The 20,859-nt window shown below is 37.8% G+C and overlaps 1 protein-coding gene across 4 annotated transcripts in view; it reads left to right on the forward strand.

Moving 5' to 3' along the window:
• RFX7 (regulatory factor X7) overlaps positions 1-20,859 on the forward strand; it is a 153,909-nt gene that overhangs the window by 122,621 nt on the left and 10,429 nt on the right. For 3 of the 4 annotated variants that reach the window (XM_036842652.1, XM_036842651.1, XM_036842653.1), the window contains 3 exons: positions 17,632-17,748; positions 19,041-19,125; positions 19,770-19,977. In XM_036842652.1, the coding sequence (XP_036698547.1) occupies positions 17,632-17,748; positions 19,041-19,125; positions 19,770-19,977 (410 nt within the window). Of the gene's footprint in view, positions 1-15,148; positions 15,339-17,631; positions 17,749-19,040; positions 19,126-19,769; positions 19,978-20,859 lie in introns of those variants that run through there. The other variant, XM_036842654.1, reaches the window with a different exon arrangement.

Below are 20,859 nucleotides of genomic sequence, written 5' to 3' on the forward strand. Positions count from 1 at the left end.
TAGTTTTCTGAGGACAAGTCTTTCACCTCTTTAGGCAGGTTTATTCCTAGGTATTTTATTCTTTTTGTTGCAATGGTAAATGGGAGTTTTCCTTAATTTCTCTTTCTGCTTTTTCGTTGTTGGTGTATAGGAATGCCAGGGATTTCTGTGCATTAATTTTGTATCCTGCAACCTTACCAAATTCATTCATTAGTTCTAGTAGATTTCTGGTGGCATCTTTAGGATTTTCCATGTATAGTATCATGTGATCAGCAAACAGTGACAGTTTTACTTCTTATTTTCCAACTTGTATTCCTTTTATTTCTTTTTCTTCTCTGATTGCTGTGGCTAAGACTTCCAAAACTATGTTGAATAATAGTGGCAAGAGTGGACGTCCTTGTCTTGTTCCTGATCTTAGTGGAAATGCTTTCAGTTTTTCACCATTGAGTATGATGCTTGCTGTGGGTTTGTCATATATGGCTTTTATTATGTGGAGGTAGGTTCCATCTATGCCTATTTTCTGGAGAGTTTTTATCATAAATGGGTGTTGAATTGTGTCAAAAGCTTTTTCTGCATCTATTGAGATGATCATATGGGTTTTTTTCCTAATTTGTCAATGTGGTGTATCACATTGATTTGCGTATATTGAAGAATCCTTGCATCCCTGGAGTAAGTCTCACTTGATCGTGGTGTATGATCCTTTTAATGTGCTGTTGGATTCTGTTTGCTAGTATTTTGTTCAGAATTTTTGCATCTATGTTGATCAGTGATATTGGTCTGTAATTTTCTTTTTTTGTGATATCTTTTTCTGGTTCTGGTATCAGGGTGATGGCTTCGTAGAATGAATTTGGGAGTGTTTCTCCCACTGCAATTTTTTGGAAGAGTTTGAGAAGGATTTGTGTTAGCTCTTCTCTAAATGTTTGATAGAATTTGCCTGTGAAGCCATCAGGTCCTGGACTTTTGTTTGTTGGAAGATTTTTAATTACATTTTCAATTTCATTACTTGTGATAGATCTGTTTATATTTTCTAATTCTTCCTGGTTCAATCTGGAAAATTGTACCTTTCCAAGAACTTGTCCGTTTCTTCATGGTTGTCCATTTTATTGGCATATAGTTGTTGGTAGTAGTGTCTTATAATCCTTTGTATTTCTGCAGTGTCAGTTGTGATTTCTCCTTTTTCATTTCTAATTTTATTGATTTGCATCCTCTCCCTTTTTTTCTTGATGAGTTTGGCTAAGGGTTTATCAATTTTATCTTCTCAAAGAACCAGCTTTTAGTTTTATTGATCTTTGCTATTGTTTTCTTCGTTTCTATTGAATTTATTTCTGCTCTATATGATTTCTTTCCTTCTACTGATTTTGGGTTTTCTTTGTTCTTCTTTCTCTAGTTGTTTTAAGTGTAGGCTTAGATTGTTTATTTGAGATTTTTCTTGTTTCTTGAGGTGAGATTGAATTGCTATAAGCTTCCCTATTAGAACTGCTTTTGCTGCGTCCCATAGGTTTTGGGTTGTCATGTTTTCATTGTCATTTGTTTCTATGTATTTTTTTATTTCTTCTTTGATTTCTTCAGTGATCTCTTGGTTATTTAGTAGCACACTGTTTACCCTCCATGTATTTGTGTTTTACAGTTTTTTTCCTGTAATTGATTTCCAGTCTCATAGCTTTGTGGTCAGAAAAGATGCTTGATATGATTTCAACTTTCTTTCATTTTCCGAGGCTTGATTTGTCACCCAAGATGTGATCTCTCCTGGAGAATGTTCCAGGTGCACTTGAGAAGAAAGTGTAATCTGCTGTTTTTGGATGGACTGTTCTATAAATATCAATTAAATCTATCTGGTCTGTTGTGTCATTTAAAGCTCCTGTTTCCTTATTAATTTTCTGTTTGGATGATCTGTCCATTGGTGTAAGTGAGGAGTTAAAGTCCTCCACTATTATTGTGTTACTGTCGATTTCCTCTTTTATAGCTGTTAGCAGTTGCCTTATGTATTGAGGTGCTCCTATGTTGGGTGCATATATATTTATAGTTGTTACATCTTCTTGGATTGATCCCTTGATCATTATGTAGTGTCCTTCCTTGTCTCTTATAACATTCTTTATTTTAAAGTCTATTTTATCTGATATGAGTATTGCTACTCCAGCTTTCTTTTGATTTCTATTTGCATGGAATATCTTTCTCTATCCCCTCACTTTCAGTCTGTATGTGTCCCTAGGTCTGAAGTGGGTCTCTTGTAGACAACATATATATGGGTCTTTTTTTTGTATCCATTCAGCCAGTCTGTGTCTTTTGGTTGGGGCATTTAATCCATTTACATTCAAGGTTGTTATCGATATGTGTGTTCCTATTACCATTTTCTTAATTGTTTTGGGTTTGTTTTTGTGGGTCTCTTTCTTCTCTTGTGTTTCCTGCCTAGAGAAGTTTCTTTAGCATTTGTTTTAAAGCTGGTTTGGTGGTGCTCATTTCTCTTAGCTTTTGCTTGTCTGAAAAGCTTTTGACTTCTTCATAGAATCTGAATGAGATCCTTCCTGGGTAGAGTAATCTTGGTTGTAGGTTTTTCTCTTTCATCACTTTAAGTATATCCTGCCACTCCCTTCTGGCCTGCAGAGTTTCCGCTGAAAAATCAGCTGATAACCTTATGGGGATTCCTTTGTGTGTTACTTTTTGTTTTTCCCTTGCTGGTTTTAATAGTTTTTCTTTGAATTTAATCTTTGTTAGTTTGATTAATATGTATCTTGGTGTGTTTTTCCTAGGGTTTATCCTGTATGGGACTCTCTGTGCTTCCTGGACTTGGGTGACTATCTCCTTTCCCATGTTAGGGAAGTTTTTAGCTATAATCTCTTCAAATATTTTCTCACACCCTTTCTTTTTCTCTTCTTTTTCTTGGACCCCTATAATTCAAATGTTGGTGCATTTAGTGTTGTCCCAGAGGTCTCTAAGATTGTCTTCCATTCTTTTCATTCTTTTTTCTTTAATCTTCTCCTCGGCAGTTATTTCCACCATTTTGTCTTCCTGCTCCCATATTCGTTCTTCTGCCTCAGTTATTCTGTTATTGATTCCTTTAGTGTGTTTTTCATTTCAGTTATTGTATTGTTCATCTCTGTTTGCTTGTTCTTTAGATCTTCTAGGTCTTTGTTAAACATTTCTTGTATTTTCTCAGTTTGTGCCTCTGTTCTCTTTCCAAGATTCTGGATCATCTTTACTGTCATTACTCTGAATTCCTTTTCAGGTAGATTGCCTAGTTCCTTTTCATTTATTCTTCTTGTAGGTTTTTACCTTGCTCCTTCAACTGTGACATATTTTTTTGCCATCTCTTTTTCTTTTTTCTTTCTTTTTTTTTTTTTTTTTGATGGGTGGGATTGTGTTCCTGTCTTACTGGTTGTTTGGCCTGAGGCTTCCAACACTGGGGGTTGTCGGCTGTTGGGTAGAGCTGGGTCTTGGTGCTGAGATGAGGAACTTTGTGAGACCTCATTCCAATGAATGTTCCCTGGGGTCTGAGGTTCTCTGTTAGTCCAGTGGTTCGGACTCGGAGCTCCCACCGCAGGAGCATCGGCCCGACCCCTGGCTCGTGAACCAAGATCCCGCAAGCCGCGTGGGATGGCAAACAAAACAAAACAAAACAAAAAAACAATTACAAAGTAAAAAATAAAATTAGACTAGGAAACTAACAGATACGTTAGAAAGAACTTAAAAATATAGATGAATAAACAACCGGAAGGTACATCAGTACCACAATAGTAAAAAAGGGGAGGAGGGGAAAAGACAAAAAAGTGGGGGGGGAGGCCTTGGCTGTGGGGGGGGTGCTGAAGCAAGGGTGAGGTTTGGGTGGTGGGCAGGGCCTATGCTTAGGACCCACAGGGCTGGAAAAGGCCCTGGGGTCTGTGGAGGTTGGAGCTTAGTTAAACTCAAGGAACAGAAGGGGCCCAGGCATGAGCCCACCCCTTGTCTCAGAGGGCAGAGGACCTCACCTGGGATCCCAGCAGGCTTCCTGGGCTCGAGTGGGCAGTGTAAACACCCTCCTCTCCTCTTCTGCTCCTCCGGTCTGGGAGGGCCTCTCCCGCCTGTCTTTCCTGATCTCCCCGGCCTCTCTCCTATGCCCAGAGAACCAATGTGACAGCGGGGAGAGGGGGGCCTCAGAGGACAGGGGACCAGCCTGGAAGCTCAGCAGGCTCCCAGGCCTGCGTGGGTGGGGCAGTCGCCCTCCACTTCTCTCCCGTCCCTCCTGGAGGGCCCCTCCTGCAGGGCCCCTCCTGCCTGCCTCTTCTGATTTCCCCAGCCTCCCTCCTATGCCCCCAGGACCCATGCCACCTGGATGGGGCTTTGGAGGTGGGTACCAGCTTGGGAGCTCAACAGGCTCCCCGGCCCAAGTGGGCCAGGCAGTCACCCTCCGTTTCTCTCCCGCTCTTCACGCAGAGTCCCTCCTGCCTGCCTCTCTTGATCTCCCTGGTCTCAAGGGTGCCGATCCTGTCTGGCCTCCACTGCTCCTCCTCCCTCAGTCCCTCCACGTCCTACTGGTTCACTTGAGGGTTCCTCCCGTCTCCTTGGGCATCAGTGTTCCCCACCAGCAGCCGGCAGGTGTCCTAGTTATGGGGAGATGCTCTAATTCTTCTTTAAATTAACTTTGTTGACTTCAAAGTAATCTTTTAAGTATATTATTTATTATGTAGTTACCACGAAAATAAGATTTACCACGTGAATTTCAAAGGTGATGTTTGATCTTAGTCTAAGCTCGGCTTAATAGTACTATTAAGAGCTCTTAATTTCTCTCCAGGGCCTAGACTAGAAGACACCATAACTAACCAACAGACTTATGCAGTGCTTTTCCAGCTGTGCTATTCCCTGGGACACCAAACCTTCATGTACTTTACACTGTGTACTTCTGCAGTGTTCTTTGAGTGTTCCTGCCAAATGCCAGACTCTGGTGGACTTTAGCCATGCCTCAGACTCAGCTGTGTATTATTGTTCTGTCCAGAACCTGGAACAATAAGAAAAATCAAATCTGTTTATGATCAAGGTCAGGCCCCTTCAAAGAGTTTTCTCTCCAGAGACTGGATCTAATTGTACCTTAAAATTATTGGAGGATTTCAACAACTGTTATGCTTTCAAAGGCTCAGGCTAATTAGATGTTTGACCATATTACTTTTACCTCGTTTATGTATTACCTAGTGAATGTATTATTTGCTTAATACTTGTAAGGGAATATAATTCTACCATGTCTTTGGGACCTTTCTAAATTCCATCTTTTATTGTCATCTGTAATACATGAATGTTAATAATACTATAGGTCTTGGTAATAAAAAGGCTCTTAATAGAAATTAATAAATTCTTCTCTTTAGAAATATTAGAAAAAATTTCAGTGATATAATTTTGGTTGCTCTCCAAGCCATTCAGTTTGCTTACACTCACTGATTAGTAACAAAAGCTTCTCACATATAAAATGAGTGGATTAGGCTAGATGAGCAAATTCTTTCCAGATTCACCTCTCTATGCAAGTGTCTCATTTATAAAATGTGTATAATAAAAAATACCTGGGGAGAACAGTTCAAGATGGTGATGCAGGAAGCTCTTGAACTCATCTCCTCCCATGGACACACTGAGTCTCCAGCTACATATGGAAAATTTTCTCTTTAAAAAAACCTAAAGGCTGGCTGAGTGACAACTACACATCAGGCAAACAGGAAGAAAGCCACATGAAGCAGGTAGGGGAGGCTCAGACCCCAGGAGGCTCAGACACAATCTTGCCATAAACCCCACCAGTGACACAGCAACCTCCAATCAAGAGGGAACTCAAAACCCGGAGCTTCTCATGAGGAGCAAAGTGTTCACACTCCACATTACACACCCCAAGTTTTAAGACGTGCACCTGAGAGACGAACCCTCAAAACATCTAATTTTGAAAACCAGTGGGGCTCACAGCCTGAGAACCACAAGACTATAAGGTTCTGAGACATGGCTACTGGAGGGCCCACACACTCAGACTTACCCGCCCCAGGGCCCAGCTCAGAGGCAGCCTGTCTTGCCCAGACATAAGGGAAGGAGGATCACCTACTTATATTAAAGCATCAGCCTGAGGGGCAGGCATCCGATTGAAGACACATCTAGGAGACAGCTGGAACACTGTCTAGGGATAGAGACTTGCAGGTGCTATCTTTGCAGTCTCTCTTTGCTGTGCTCCAGAATACCAGTATCTCCCAGAAGGGAGCTACTACATGTATCTGGTGCCCTGATTTTTGCAGTTTCCGCCCAGGAGACACCTCTTAATTGCCTTGCTTTGGAGGCCAGGGGAGCTTGTGTTCCCGGTCCAATGGAACTGTAACAAACAGTCACCCAGAAAGGAGCTTATACCCTTGTCTGGCACCCTGATTTTTGTGGCTGCTGCCAGAGGATACCTCTACATAACATGGCACCGGTGCCAGTGGGGCTTACAGTCAAGGGTCCCACAGGACTGTAATCAACAGAGAAAGAGTTCTTCAACAGCTACCACCTCCAGGCACAGCAGCAGTCACAGACCCAAGAGCTCGGTTTTTCTGTGGAGACCTGTTACCCAGCTGTCACGGCTGCAGCCTGAAGGGCAGGCTTCTAATTAAACGTGTATCTAGCGACTGATTGTAATCCTTTTCAGAGACCTCAGAGGGCTGGTGCTATCTTCGTGCTCTCCCTCTGCCACACTCCTGAATGCCAGTGTGCCCCCAGGGGGAGCTTTCCACTCATCTGGCAGCCTGGTTTTTGTAGCCACTGCCCAGGGGATGCCCCTAAATCAACTGGCTCTGGTAGCCAGGGGGGGCTTGCATTCCTGGGTCATTCCAAAGGAATGTGGCAGTCGGAAAGACAGTTCTTGGCCAGGTACCACCTCCCAGGCACTGCACAGACAGCAGACTGGGACACCCCCTCCCATCCCCAGTTTTTCTGTGAAGGAGGCCTCTTTGCTTTCCTCGAACTATGGCCTAAGGGGTAGGCTTCAGGTTTGGCATATGTCTAGCGGCCTACGGAGCTACTCTCAAGGAACAGATGTAGTCTTGCCTCTTTCCCTCTGCCTTGCTCCAGCTCACCAGTATCTCCAGCTCACCAGTATCTCACACACTTGTCAGGAGCCCTGATTTTTGCAACTGCCCAAGTGACACCTCCAGATTGCTTGGCGCTGGTGGCAAGCAGGGTTTATGCTTGTGGTCACACTGGACTATATATACTTGCATACTTTTAAAAGCTGCCTGAGGGTCTGACTTCCAGTCAGCCTGATTTTAGGTGCTGGGATCCTCTCTTCTGGGACCTTGATAGGTCTTGGTACATACCTAACTACTGGGAGCTATTAAAGATAATAATAAGCTGCTTGGACAAGCAAAAAGTTTAAGGGACAACCAAGACCTAGGACAGAGTTGAACAACAAGTTTCATCTCCTACATCCTTCAAGACTGGGAGGGATGGTAGTTTCATCTACTACATAGAAACCAACACAAGAGTTAAGCAAAATGAAGAAACAAAGGAACATGTTCCAGGGACTTCCCTGGTGGCACAGTGGTTAAGAATCCACCTGCCAATGCAGGCAACATGGGTTCGAGCCCTGGTCTGTGAAGATCCCATATGCTGCTTAGCAACTAAGCCCATGTGCCACAACTATTGAGCCTGCGCTCTAGAGCCCGCAAGCCACAACTACTGAGCCTGAGAGCCACAACTACTGAAGCCCGTGCGCCTAGAGCCCATGCTCCACAACAAGAGAAGCCACCACAATGAGAAACCCGTGCACCACAACAAAGAGTAGCCCCCGCTTGCCGCAACTAGAGAAAGCCCACGCACAGCAACGAAGACCCAATGCAGCCAAAAAGTAATTAATTAATTAAAAAAAAAAAAATATATATATATATATATATATATATATATGTTCCAAATGAAAGAACAAGGTAAAACCTCAGCAAAAGTTCTTAATAAAATGGAGATAAGACACATTATAATTAAAATGTCAGAAGTTAAAGACACGGAGAGAATCTTAAAAGCAGCAAGAAAAAACAACTAGTTATGTATAAGCAGACCCTCATAAGATTACCCGCAGATTGGTCAGCAGAAACTTTACAAGCCAGTGGGATTGGCAGAATATATTCAAAATGCTAAAAGGAAAAAAATCTCCATCTGTGATCAAGAATACTCTACCCAGCAAAGTTATCATTCAGAATTGAAGGAGAGATAAAGAGCGTTTAAAACAAGCAAAATCTAAAAGAGTTTATCACCCGTGAACCAGCCTTACAAGAAATGTTAAAGGGACTTCTATAAGCCCTAAAGAAAGGGTACTAACTAGTAGTAAGAAAACATATGAAAGAATAAGTGTCACTGAGAAAGTAAATATATAGTAAATGTAATGGGTTAGTTATAAAGCTAGTATGAAGATAAAAAAACAAAAGTAGTAAAACTATGATTATAATAACTAATAGATACAGAAGATTAAAAGATGTAAAATGTGACATAAAACATTGGAGGGCAGAGTAAAAACGTTGAACTTCAGAATGTAATCAAATTTAAGGTGTTAACCACCTAAAATAGACTGTTATAAGTTTTTATATGTAAGCCTTATGATAACCATAAAGCAAAAACCTATAGTAAATACAAAAAAGATAGAAAGCAGTACAAGCATATCGCTAAAGAAAGTCATCAAACTATAAAGAAAGAAAGCAAGAGAAGAATAAAGGAACAGAGAGGAACCACAAAAACATCCAGAAAACAAATAAGATGGCAATAAGTACATACCTGTCAATAATTACTTTAAATGTAAATTTACTAACTCTTTCAATCAAAAGACAGAGTGGCTGAATAGATTAAAAAACAAAACCCATCTATATGCTACCCACAGGAGACTTGCTTTAGATATAAGGACACACAGAGACTTGAAAGTGAAGGGATAGAAAAAGATATTACATGAAAACAGAAACCAAAAAAAGCTGGGATAGCTATACTTTTATCAAAATTGACTTTCAGACAAAGGCTATATAATAAGAGACAAAGAAGACATTACATTATATTGGTCCAACCCAACAAGAAGATAAAACATTTATAAAATATTTTTTTATCCAACTTAGGAGGACCTAAATATGTAAAGCATACATTAACAAACTTGAAGTGAGAAACAGACACCAGTACAACAATAGTAGCAGACTCTAATGCCCCCTTTACCTCAGTGGATAGATCATCCAGACAGAAAATCAATAAGAAAATATCATCCTTAAAAGACAGAGTAGACCAGGTATACTTAAAAGATATATAAAAGACATTCCATCCAAAAACAAGAGAATACATTCTTTTCAAGTACAGATGGAACATTCTCCAGGATAGATCATATGTTAAGCCACAAGACAAAGTTAATAAATGTAAGAGAATTGACATCATGTCAAGCATCTCTTCCAACCACAGTGGTATGAATCTAGAAATCAATTACATGAAGAAAAGTGTAAAATTCACAAATATGTGGAACTTAAACAACATACTACTTGAACAACCAATTAGTCAAAGAAGAAATCGAAAGAGAAATAAAAAAATACTTTGAGACTAATGAAAATGGGAATATAACAAAGTTTATGGAATACGGTAAAAGCAGTTCTAAGAGGAAAGTTAACAACAATAAATGCCTATTTTAAGAAACAAGAAAAGTCTCAAATAAACAACCTTACTTTTCACCTCACTAGATAAAGAAGAATAAAGCCTAAAGTTAGTAGAAGGAAAGAAATAACAAAGAGTAGAGCAGAAATAAATGAAAGAGACAATAGAAAATATCAATGAAAATAAGAGCTGGTTCTCTGAAAAGATAAACAATACTGAAAAACCATAAGCTAGACTCACCAAGAAAAAAAGAGAGGACTCAAATAAATAACATCAGAAATGAAGAGGAGATAGTACAACTGGTAGCACAGAATACAAAGGATCATAAGAGACTACTTTGAACAGTTATATGCCAACAAATTGAACAACCTAGAAGAAATGGATAAACTCCAAGAAACATACAACCTACCAAGTCTGAATCATGAAGAAATAGAAAATCTGAACCAACTGATTACTAGTAAGGAGACGGAATCAGTAATCAAAAACCTCCCAACAAACAAAAGTCCAGGAACAGGCAGGTTCACTGGTGAATTCTACCAAACATTCAAAGAAGAATTACTACCTATCCTTCTCAAACTCTTCCAAAAAATAAAAGGGGTGGAAACTCTTCCAAACTCATTTTGTGAGGCCAGCATTACCCTGATCCCAAAACCGGACAAGGATGCCACAAAAAAAGAAAATTACAGGCCAGTATTCCTGATGAATATAGATGTAAAAAATATTAGCAAACTGAATTCAACAATACACTGAAAGGATCATACACCATGATCAAGTGGGATTTATTCTAGAGATGCAAGACTGGCTCAACATTCACAAATCAGTCAATGTGATTCAACACATTAAAAAAGTGAAGGATAAAAATCATATCATTTCCATAGCTACAGGAAAAGTATTTGACAAAAATCAACATTCATTTATGATAAAAACTCAACAAAGTGGCTATGAAGGGAATGTTCCCCAACATAACAGAAGCCATATATTGTACAACAAACCCACCGTCAACATCATACTCAAAAGCTGAAAGCTTTTCCTCTAAGATTAGGAACAAGACAGGGATGCCCACTTTTGCCACTTTTATTCAGCATAGTATTGGGAGTCTTAGCCAGAGTAGTTAGGCAAGAACAAGAAATAAAAGGCATCCATATTGGAAAGGAGAGAGTAAAACTGTCACCATTTGCAGATGACATGACGTTATATATAGAAAACCCTAAAGACTCCAACAAAAAAACTATTAGAACGAATAAACAAATTGAGTAACGTTGCAGGATACAAAATCAATACACGAAAATCTTTTGCATTTCTACACACTAATAACAGACTATCAGAAAGCAAAATTAAGAAAACAATCCCATTTCCAACTGCATTAAAAAGGATAAAATACCTAGGATTACATTTAACCAAAGATGTTCAAGACCTGCATACTGAAAACTACAAGACATCAAGGAAAGTAGTTGAAGAAGACACAAATAAGTGGAGAGATATTTTGTGCTCATGGATTGGGAGAAATAATAGTGTTAAAATGTTCATACTACCCAAAGTAGTCTACAGATTCAATACAATCCCTGTCAAAATTCCAATAGCATTTTTCACAGAAATAGAACAAAGAATTCTAAAATTTGTATGAAACCACAAAAGACCTCAAGTGGCCAAAGCAATCTTGAGCAAGACAAACAAACATGTAAGCGTCACACTCCCTGATTTCAAGCTCTATTTCATATCTATAGTAATTAAAACAGCATGGTATTGGCATAAAGACAAACATGTAGTTGAATGGAGCAGAATAGAGAGCCCAGAAATAAACCCACACATATGTGATCAATTAATTTACAACAGAGGAGCCAAAATTAGTGGGGTAAGGACAGTCTTTCCAATAAATGGAGTTGAGAAAACTGGAGAGCCACATGCAAAAGAATGAAACTGGAACACTATCTTATACTGTACACGAAATTCAACTCAAAATGGATTAAAGACTTGAACATAAGATCTGAAATCATAAAACTCCTAGAAGAAAACATAGGTAGCAAGTTCCTTGACATAGGTCTTGGCAATGATTTTTTTAATCTGACACCAAAAATAAAATTTTTAAAAAGCATAGATAAACAAGTGGAACTGTATCCAACCAAACAACTTCCACACAGCAAAGAAAACCATCAACCAAATAAAAAGGTAACCTACTGAATGGGAGAAAATATTTGCAAGTCATATATCTGTTAAGGTGTTAATATTCAAAGTGTATAAAAAACTCATACAACTCAATAATGAAAAAAAAAAAGTAATTCGATTTTAAAATGGGGTAGAACATCTCAATAGACATTTTCCGAAGAAGACATAAAGATGGACAACAGGTACATGAAAAGATGCTCAATATCTCAAATCATCAGGGAAATGAAAATCAAAACCACAATGAGATATCACCTCACACCTGTCAGAATGGCTGTTATCAAAAAGATAACAAATAACAAGTGTTGGTGAGGATGTGGAGAAAATTGAACCCTCGTGCACTGTTGGTAGGAATGTAAATTGGTGCAGCCACTATGAAAAACAGTATGGAGGTTCCTCAAAAATTAAAAATAGAACTACCATATGATCCAGCAGTTCCACTTCTAGGTATATATCTGACAAATTAAACACTAACTCAAAAAGATAAGCACCTTCATGTTCACTGCAGCACTGTTTACAATAGCCAAGACGTGGAAACAACCTAAGTGTCCATTGATGAATGAATGGATAAAGAAATTGTGTGTATATACAGTGGAATATTATTCAGCTGTAAAAAAGAATGAAATCTTTCCATTCACAGCAACATGGATGGACCTCATGGGCATTATGTTAAGTGAAATAAGTCAGACAGAGAAAGACAAATACAATGTGATCTCTCTTACATGTTGAAACTAAAAATTCCTTAAAAAAAAAAAGCTAACAGATATAGATAATATATTGTTGGTTGTCAAAGGATGATGGTGGAGGGTGGGAGAGATGAGTGAACTGGGTCAAGAGGTTAAAAATAAAAAATCTTGAAATCATACATTAAGTCAGAAGTATATGCCTTGAATTGTAGGAGTCCATAGCCAAATTAGAATTTTTGGTACACAAATTGAAAGCATGTTCTTATAAATAAAAGCAGTTGGACTTTATGACATTTTATACACATGCTGTTTTCTTTATTTTTTACATAATGATGTAAGGATTATCTTTTGCGTCAATCTTTTTATAGGTAATAATGTGTCATTGCAATAAGACAGCTTAATTGCATTCTAGGAGCTACTGTCACCATCCTCATTAACTGGCATTTAGGCAGTATAGGTAACACATATACTTTATGTATACTAAAATATGTGTGAATATTTTCATATAAATAATGTTGAGGCCATTTTTTTAACATCTGTAAGAAAATAGGGGCTTATTTATAATGGGTTTTGAAATTTAATGTCTCAAAAGAACTATAAAAATAGCTTCGCAGGGAAAAAAAAAACCTGCCTCAAGGTGGTTGGGGGGATTAAATGATGTATCACATACAAAGCAGTCCAAAAATGTCCAGGTATTGTTATGTATCCTATGACTATATTTTGCCACAAGTCTTTTATGATTTTTATTTATATTTTTGTACCTTTAAACAATGTTTACCTTTAACTTAATCATTTATTTGTAAATGGTATGAATAAACATTGAAGACTGACTTGCTTCTGAGGATTTTGAGTGACATGTTGATGGCCATATTAAATATTAAGCTTAATTTCAAAGTCTGTAAAGCATACTTTTAAAAAAAGAGTAAGACCAAAAGAAAAATCTCATTTTAAGAATGGCATTAGAGTGTTAGTTATCCTGTGAACAGAACATTCTCTGTACCTTCCCCTTTTGTGAGTCTTGCATAAATATAATGCGACGCTGAGTTAGGTGTTAATTGACACTGTATCTTGCTTGATCAACCTGCAGTTTAGTTATGAAGCAGGAAAACAAGATGTAAACTATCCAAGATCTCCACATGGCCTGGAATGACCTATGGCATGTTATATAGCCCTGGTTTCAAAATTATGAATAGATAGCCTATAAATATTTAATTATACTAAACAGAGTCACTGAATGTCTAGAACTTCTCAATGGGAAAGAGGCTGTAATAATGAAGTTATTTTTCTTTGAAAATTAGAACCACTGAAAATTGGATAGGCCACGTCACAATATAGAGCCCTTCCTATCAGGAGAAGTGTTCAGAGGTAACCCATCATTCAGTAGGATAGCCATTTCCACACCTGACAGGAAGTTGAACTATACAACCTTCTGAACTCATTTCCAGTTCATTAATTTCACAAAATTAAAGAAATTGATGACCTGTCTGGGTATTGTTATTATTACTTTCAAATTGAGGCGCTCTTTATTTTCTCTTTGACATGTAAGGTGTCAAAGTATAGAGTTTTGAACCATAAGCAGTTTTATTCTTAACATTGCCTACTATTTGATTCAGGAGGTATAATTTGAGTTGTTTATTATATGTCTCCAAAGTATTGGGTTGGCCAAAAAGTGCCTTCGGTTTTAAGTAAAAATAAAAGACATTTTTCATTTTCACCAAGAACTTTATGGAACAACGTATTCACCATTTTTTTCCACTACCTTCTGCCATTTTTCAGGCAACTTCATAATTCCATCTTCCCAAAACTTTCTATCTTTTTGAGCAGAGAACTGTTCCAGGTGCCTTTTACAGTCTTCCAGGGAATTGAAATTTTTTCCGTTAAGAGGATTTTGTAAAGACCGAAATAAATGGAAATCCAAAGGTGCAATGTCTGGTGAATATGGTGGACGAATCAGAACTTCCCAGCCAAGCTGTAATAGTTTTTACCTGCTCATCAAAGCAACATGTGGTCTTGCATTATCCTGATGGAAGATTCTATGTTTTCTGTTGACTAGTTCTGGACGCTTTTAGTGGAGTGCTGCTTTCAGTTGGTCTAATTGGGAGCTTGTTTGACTTAATCTTTGGTTTTCAGGAGGGAGCTCATAATAGAGGACTCCCTTCCAATCCCACCACATACACAACATCACCTTCTCTGGATGAAGACCGGCCTTTGGTGTGGTTGGTGGTGGTTCATTTCTCTTGCCCCGTGATCTCTTCTGTTTCACATTATTGTACAGTATCCACTTTTCATCGCCCATCACAGTTTGTTTTAAAAACAGAACGTTTTCGTTATGTTTTAGTAGAGAATCGCACGTGGAAATATGGTCAAGAAGGTTTTTCTCACTTAACTTACGTGGAACCCAAACATCAAAGTGATGAACATAACCAAGCTGGTGCAAATGATTTTCAACGCTTGATTTGGATATTTTGAGTATGTTGGCTATCTTCTGTGTGGTATAATGTTGACTGTTCTCAATTAATATCTCAATTTGATCGCTATCAACTTCAACCGGTCTACCCAACCGTGGAACATTGTCCAACGAGAAGTCTCCAGCACAGAACTTCGCAAACCACTTTTGACACGTTCAATCAGTCACAGCACCTTCTCCATATGCTGCACAAATCTTTTTTTGCGTTTCGGTTGCGTTTTTACCTTTCTTGAAATGTTGCTTTTTTTCTTCCATCTTCAATATTAAAATGGCTACACAAATATTCACCAGTTTTGATAAGTCTTTTTTTAAATGCACGCTGATATGACAGCTGTCTCATACAATCTAACGAAACTGTTTCGAATGAAGTTAAAGACAATAAGTGCTACTAGAGCCATCTTACAGAAAAAACCAAACGAACCTTTTGGCCAACCGATACTTTATATATTTATCCACTAAAGAGTATTTTAAAGGTAAGTTCATTGTTATTCTTCCAAATAGTGAATTCCCTGCTTTTAGTGGAATAAATAAGAATCAAAAACCAGATGAAACTAGATGGTCACATTCTGAAATCACACTCAGGATTAGTTCAACTTGACAAGCAAATTTTGCATTGGTCATCCTGATACTTAATTTTGCCAACCTTCCACCTACCCCTTCTGCCAAAATAAAGAACTTTGGTATACTAATATAATGAAAAAAATATCAAAACCTAAATCACAAAAGGAGAATAGAATGGATATTATATCTCTTATTAGACTCATTGCTTTGATTCTCTTTATTTGGTTTCAGTTTTTTTAGGCCCATCTGCCAGTGCTGTCATAGGAGCCAGTGGGCCCTGTTTTCTTTTTTGTTTTGTTTGTTTTATGTGTTTCTGTAAGGTTTCTTGTCATTTTAAATATGACATACTTATTAAGTCATATTTAAAGTCATTTTAAGTTGTATGTCATATTAAGGTTTAATGTGACACGTGGGCTTAATATGACTCTTCAGTCTTGTTCCTAGTGCTAAGAATACAGTGGTGAACCAGACAGATATGGTCACTGACCTGGTTGAACTTATAGTCTAATGGAGGATACATAACAAATAAATTGTCTGTTACATAATTTTAAGTCAGGAGAAGAAAAGAAACAAAGTACACAGACAAGGAATATGGTGAGGGTATGGCAGGAGAGCACTGCTTTAGATGGGGTAGTCAGTAGAGACCCTTTCAAAGTCATAACAAGCAGGGGCTTGAAGGGTAAGAAAATATTCCAGGTAGAGGAAACAAATATCAAGTCCCTAAGGTGTGAAAGAGATCATTCACATTTTCTTTCTGCGCTGGTTTAAACCATAAAGATGACCAATTTAAGTTGCTACTGAAATGGTTATGATTTGATGCAATTCATTTAAATTGTCAGCCCCCCAAAATAGTCACTCCTTCGCTTTGTGCTTTAAACCTTGGCCCCTGAGCCACTTGGAGTTAGTCTCAGCTTACATATGATGTATCTAATATTCCTTATAGAGGGAGTTCTCGATACATGTTAGCTCCTTTCCCTTCTCCCTACTCTGCAACATTGTTGAGAATGCATTTGCTAGGCAACTCTTCTCCTTCCCCTCAGCCCCACCCCCAACAGAAGTGTGTGGTATTTGGTGCTGGGATAGGGAGGGCACAATCAAGAAAAACACCAGTCTTCAGACCTACCCTGTTCTCTCTATTAAGGCTCCCAGCGTTCCCAACCTTCTCCTGAGTCTCTACCAATTTGACTTCTGGAATTCAGGTCACTTCAAGAATGTTGCCAGGATATTCATTCATCTACAAGAACTCAAGTCCCAGTTACCATTATAGGCTGCCCATTCCAGTGGTTTTCCTTCTTCATCCTAAACCTCTCTCCTTGGCTCGCTACTGCATGACTTCTTCATCGAGAAGCTGCTCTAGTTGATGCTGAAATGGGGGATGAGCTGGGGAGATTTGATTGAGTTATTTTGGAATTCCTCTGACTTGCTCTTTGGTAGCGGTTCTCCCAAAGGCCAACAGTTATGAGGGAGGCCTTGGTAGCCAGAATAGGACGTGGCATTTTCCTTCTGCTGAACTGGTAGAGAAGGAATTGGCCTTTTACCCATGACTGGCAGCTGTAGAGAGAAACAGAACACCTGATCTAGTAGTAGGTAAGACTTGGCTTGTTTCCCTGGTCCCCCTTGAAGTTACTGCCTTACAAGGTACTTTCTCCTGGCAATAATGGGGGGCGGGGGTGGTGGTGAGAACACTGTGCCTTCATTTTTTTCCCTTATTGGTAAAATGAGAGTGTTGGTATAGATGATCCCTAAGGTCCCTTTTAGTTCTAATACATCGTGTTTCTATTCCAAACCATGTAGTAGTTTTGTCTCTAATGTCTGACACACATAATGTTTACATTGGAAATTATTCCAGTATGTGAGCTTGATATATATGTGGAAACGTATAGCCCTAGTGGTTGAGCCTGGATATTCTCATTTCAGAATGCATGGTTGGATTGTAGCTGGAAAACTTTGCACTGCCAATGTCTTACTGCAAGTTTTTGCTAGTAAAAGCAGTAGTACTGTGTACCCTGAGGATGAAACAAGCTAAGTAAGCCTGAGTTAGTCTTTAAAGAAGGATGAACAAGTATCAATGAAAATTGTGGTGAATGACTTGAAGATGTGTTTTTTCACTTTGTCATAGGGGTCAAGTTGGACTGAAATAACGCTGTGCTAATGTGATGCTGAGTTCTGTTGCTCTCTCTGAATTGATCCCTCCTTCTTTTGCAGGAGCTATTGTGACAATCTTGGTTACCATCCATTAAGTGCTGCTGACTTTGGAAAGATCATGAAAAATGTCTTTCCAAACATGAAGGCACGTCGTCTGGGCACGAGAGGCAAATCTAAATATCCTTTACCAGAATGGTTTTTAGTAATCTCTTTAAGTTCTCACTTATTACAGAACATCTGCTGCTGTAGTTCAACTAGCAGCTATACTTAGAAATAAACTTAAATCAACAAATATAAATGACTCAGAAGTACTTAGAATAATTGTATTTTCCCAGCTGTTTATCACACTGCAAGAGAAATAACAAATAGTGGTTATTAGGATTGTGATAGATTTCACCTTACTCTGCCACTATAATGTGTTCTTAATGGTCTGATCTTCTTTTCCTTAACAATAAGAATTACTAAGGCACGCCACAGTACAGCAGTTGTAAATTATATCAGTGAAAGTGGAGAAAGATGTTAGTTTATCATCTTTCCTTCCTCTAATTTAGAAACATAGGGATCTCCTTGGCAATATATACAACATTCAAAAAATTTTTCTGTGGAACTTGTGCTGGAGAATTAGTGTTTTCTTTGTATTTTCATCCAACCCTTTAAAGGCTGTATTAAAATTAAAGCCAGGGCATAGAAAAGGCCCCTCTCATGATAGAGAAATACTTAGGAGCAAAGAGAAGTAAGGAAATTAAAATTAAGAGTTTACTAAAGTTCTTCCTACCCTTGGAAGAAGATTGTAACATGGAGGGTCTCTGTATCATATTAGAAATACATCATTTCTCTCTGCTTAGCTTTTAGCCCTTTTCAAAGCATAAAAATTCTGCTGTAGGGGATATGAAAAGGGGAAGGGGAGAGGTTGCTTTTCTAAAACGGCTCCAGGTGTTCTTTAACCAGTTGTTGCACGACTGAGTCTTGTTTCCCGAGTACAAACAAAAATGTCTTCGTGTGTCTTTGGCATGTTACAGGTGATAATCCTGTACGTTTCAGTGGAAAAAGAGAAGTGAAAAGGTTAAAGCCCTTGTGACACTCTTAAGAGTTGTTTTTGTCCCAGTGCCCTGGGCTAAAGTTTCCCTTCTCTCTGCCAGGTTTCCATCTGGATATTCCTTTCCTTCTGACCTGTTTGTTACTGGTGGCTGGCACAGCTTATTAGGAACATTTATTCATAAAATTTATAACAGATGAAAATCATTTTGTTCCATTTAAGCCAGTAACATTCTACAAGGACTGTTTCAGTTTCAAGAGAGTAAAGGTGCCCTGAGTTTCTAATATTAAGTTTTCTTTTACTGAAGAACTCAGAAAGTAGATGGTATCTCAGGCTGATTTTATTCTCATTTCATATATAGTTACTTTTCAAGTGCTAACTATATAAACAGTTCATTTAATTTCGAGTACTTTAGACCTTAACCATTTATTACGTATTGCTACAGTGGACTAAGAAAAAAAGCTTTTGTTCATATGCCAACACTGCCCAATCTTGATTTTCACAAAACTGGGGATGGGGTAAGAATTTCTGCCTTTTCTTTTTGATAAGTAGAATTGTACCTTACTATCAACATTGAAACGATTCTGCATGGTATCATTTGGATAAAACCAGGGACCAGGAACTGTCTTTTACTAAATAAATGAGCCAAAAAGTTCAACAGTGGCTGGTAACTGTTAGCATATATGACTTATATCACCATGGTTCGTGAAATTAAGGAGAAAAAAGATGAATCTAAAGTTCCTAATTTGTAGATCTATCCATGGTCTATATTGTCAAGAGGAAAATTTAAGTTATAGAATAACATGTAGAACGAATGTTTTCAGAAGAGAAAATACGGCTTATGGCATAGTTTGTTTTCTTGATGTTAGAAAAGGCTTTTTAAAAAATTCAAAAGATCTGTTAGTCTTCATATATGTTTAACAATATATGTTTAAATGTTACATTCACAACGCTGCTGGTAGCTGTGCACCAGTGTGTATAGGCATAGGCCTCGTATCTGCAGGTCTCTACTTTTATGCCTGCCAGTACCGGTCACTTAGTACTACTTTGACTCAATAGTTTTATATTGTATCTTCTGATTAAGAACATGTATCTTAAGTGTGCTTCAATTTAATTTCTCTGAACTTTCTTTTAAAAGTCTTTTCCTTTTTCCTTTGTTTAGTTGGAAGGAGCTGAACCTTCTGGGCAGCTTCAAAATATTGATGAGGAAGTTATCACTTCTGCTTGCCGTCTTGTGTGTGAGTGGGCCCAGAAAGTGTTAAGCCAGCCATTTGACACGGTCTTGGAATTAGCCCGCTTCCTTGTAAAAAGTCACTATATAGGCACCAAGTCGATGGCAGCTCTAACTGTAATGGCCACAGCACCACCAGGTACAAAATTACTAAGAAGCTAAAACTGACAGGGTGTTAACTATATTTAGAGTTGGTAGTAAAAAGAAGAGCTTAGCCAAAAGACCTCCTTTGTCTTTTTAGTATTTGTATGTGTTCACTCTTATTTCCCTTAGTACTAAACTCAGATGGGCTTGTTGAGCTAACAAAAATAATAATAGTTCTTTCATGATAAACTTTTAAGCTATAGCTTTGTATGTTGCTCTGCTTAAGTATGAAACTTTTATGATTTCCTAGTTGGTATTTCATTAATTTTTCCATTGCTGTTTTAAAGTTTAAAGAATATGTGTATATGTACTTTTAAGTATATATAAGTATTTCTAAATTAATAAATTAAATATTACAAGTAAAAAGTAAGATTAAGTTTTTTAATTACTTGCTAAGACTCCTATCCCCAAAACTAATACTTATAAATGAAATGATCTTTGGACAATGTGAAAGGTACCTTAGTCTCACAAAAAAATAAACCATGTGAAGCATTCCTATGAAATAGCAAGAGTGATTTTTTTTAATATGCATTCAGATGAGTATTTTTATTCAGATAGGAACTTAAGAATTAACAGTATTAGGACTGACAGTATCGTTGGAATAATAACTCCCTCCTAAATTAATAGCTGTGTAAAGTATCTATTTTAATGAAATTTTTTAAATGTCTTATTTCAGTCATACTTTATAAACCTAAAAAAGAGTGAATACATTTTGTTATTACTCTAGGAAATTATAACTTCTATAAAAAATGTATTAATATGAAACAGTAGATTTATCACAGCCAGAACTATAATTATAATTATACTCTTAAATAACTTTACTTTTCTATCTTAACTTCATTATTTTAATAACGAATCCTTTTTCTCTGTTTAAATT

The sequence above is a fragment of the Balaenoptera musculus genome, chromosome 2, assembly GCF_009873245.2.
Source record: "Balaenoptera musculus isolate JJ_BM4_2016_0621 chromosome 2, mBalMus1.pri.v3, whole genome shotgun sequence".
NCBI lineage: Eukaryota > Metazoa > Chordata > Mammalia > Artiodactyla > Balaenopteridae > Balaenoptera > Balaenoptera musculus.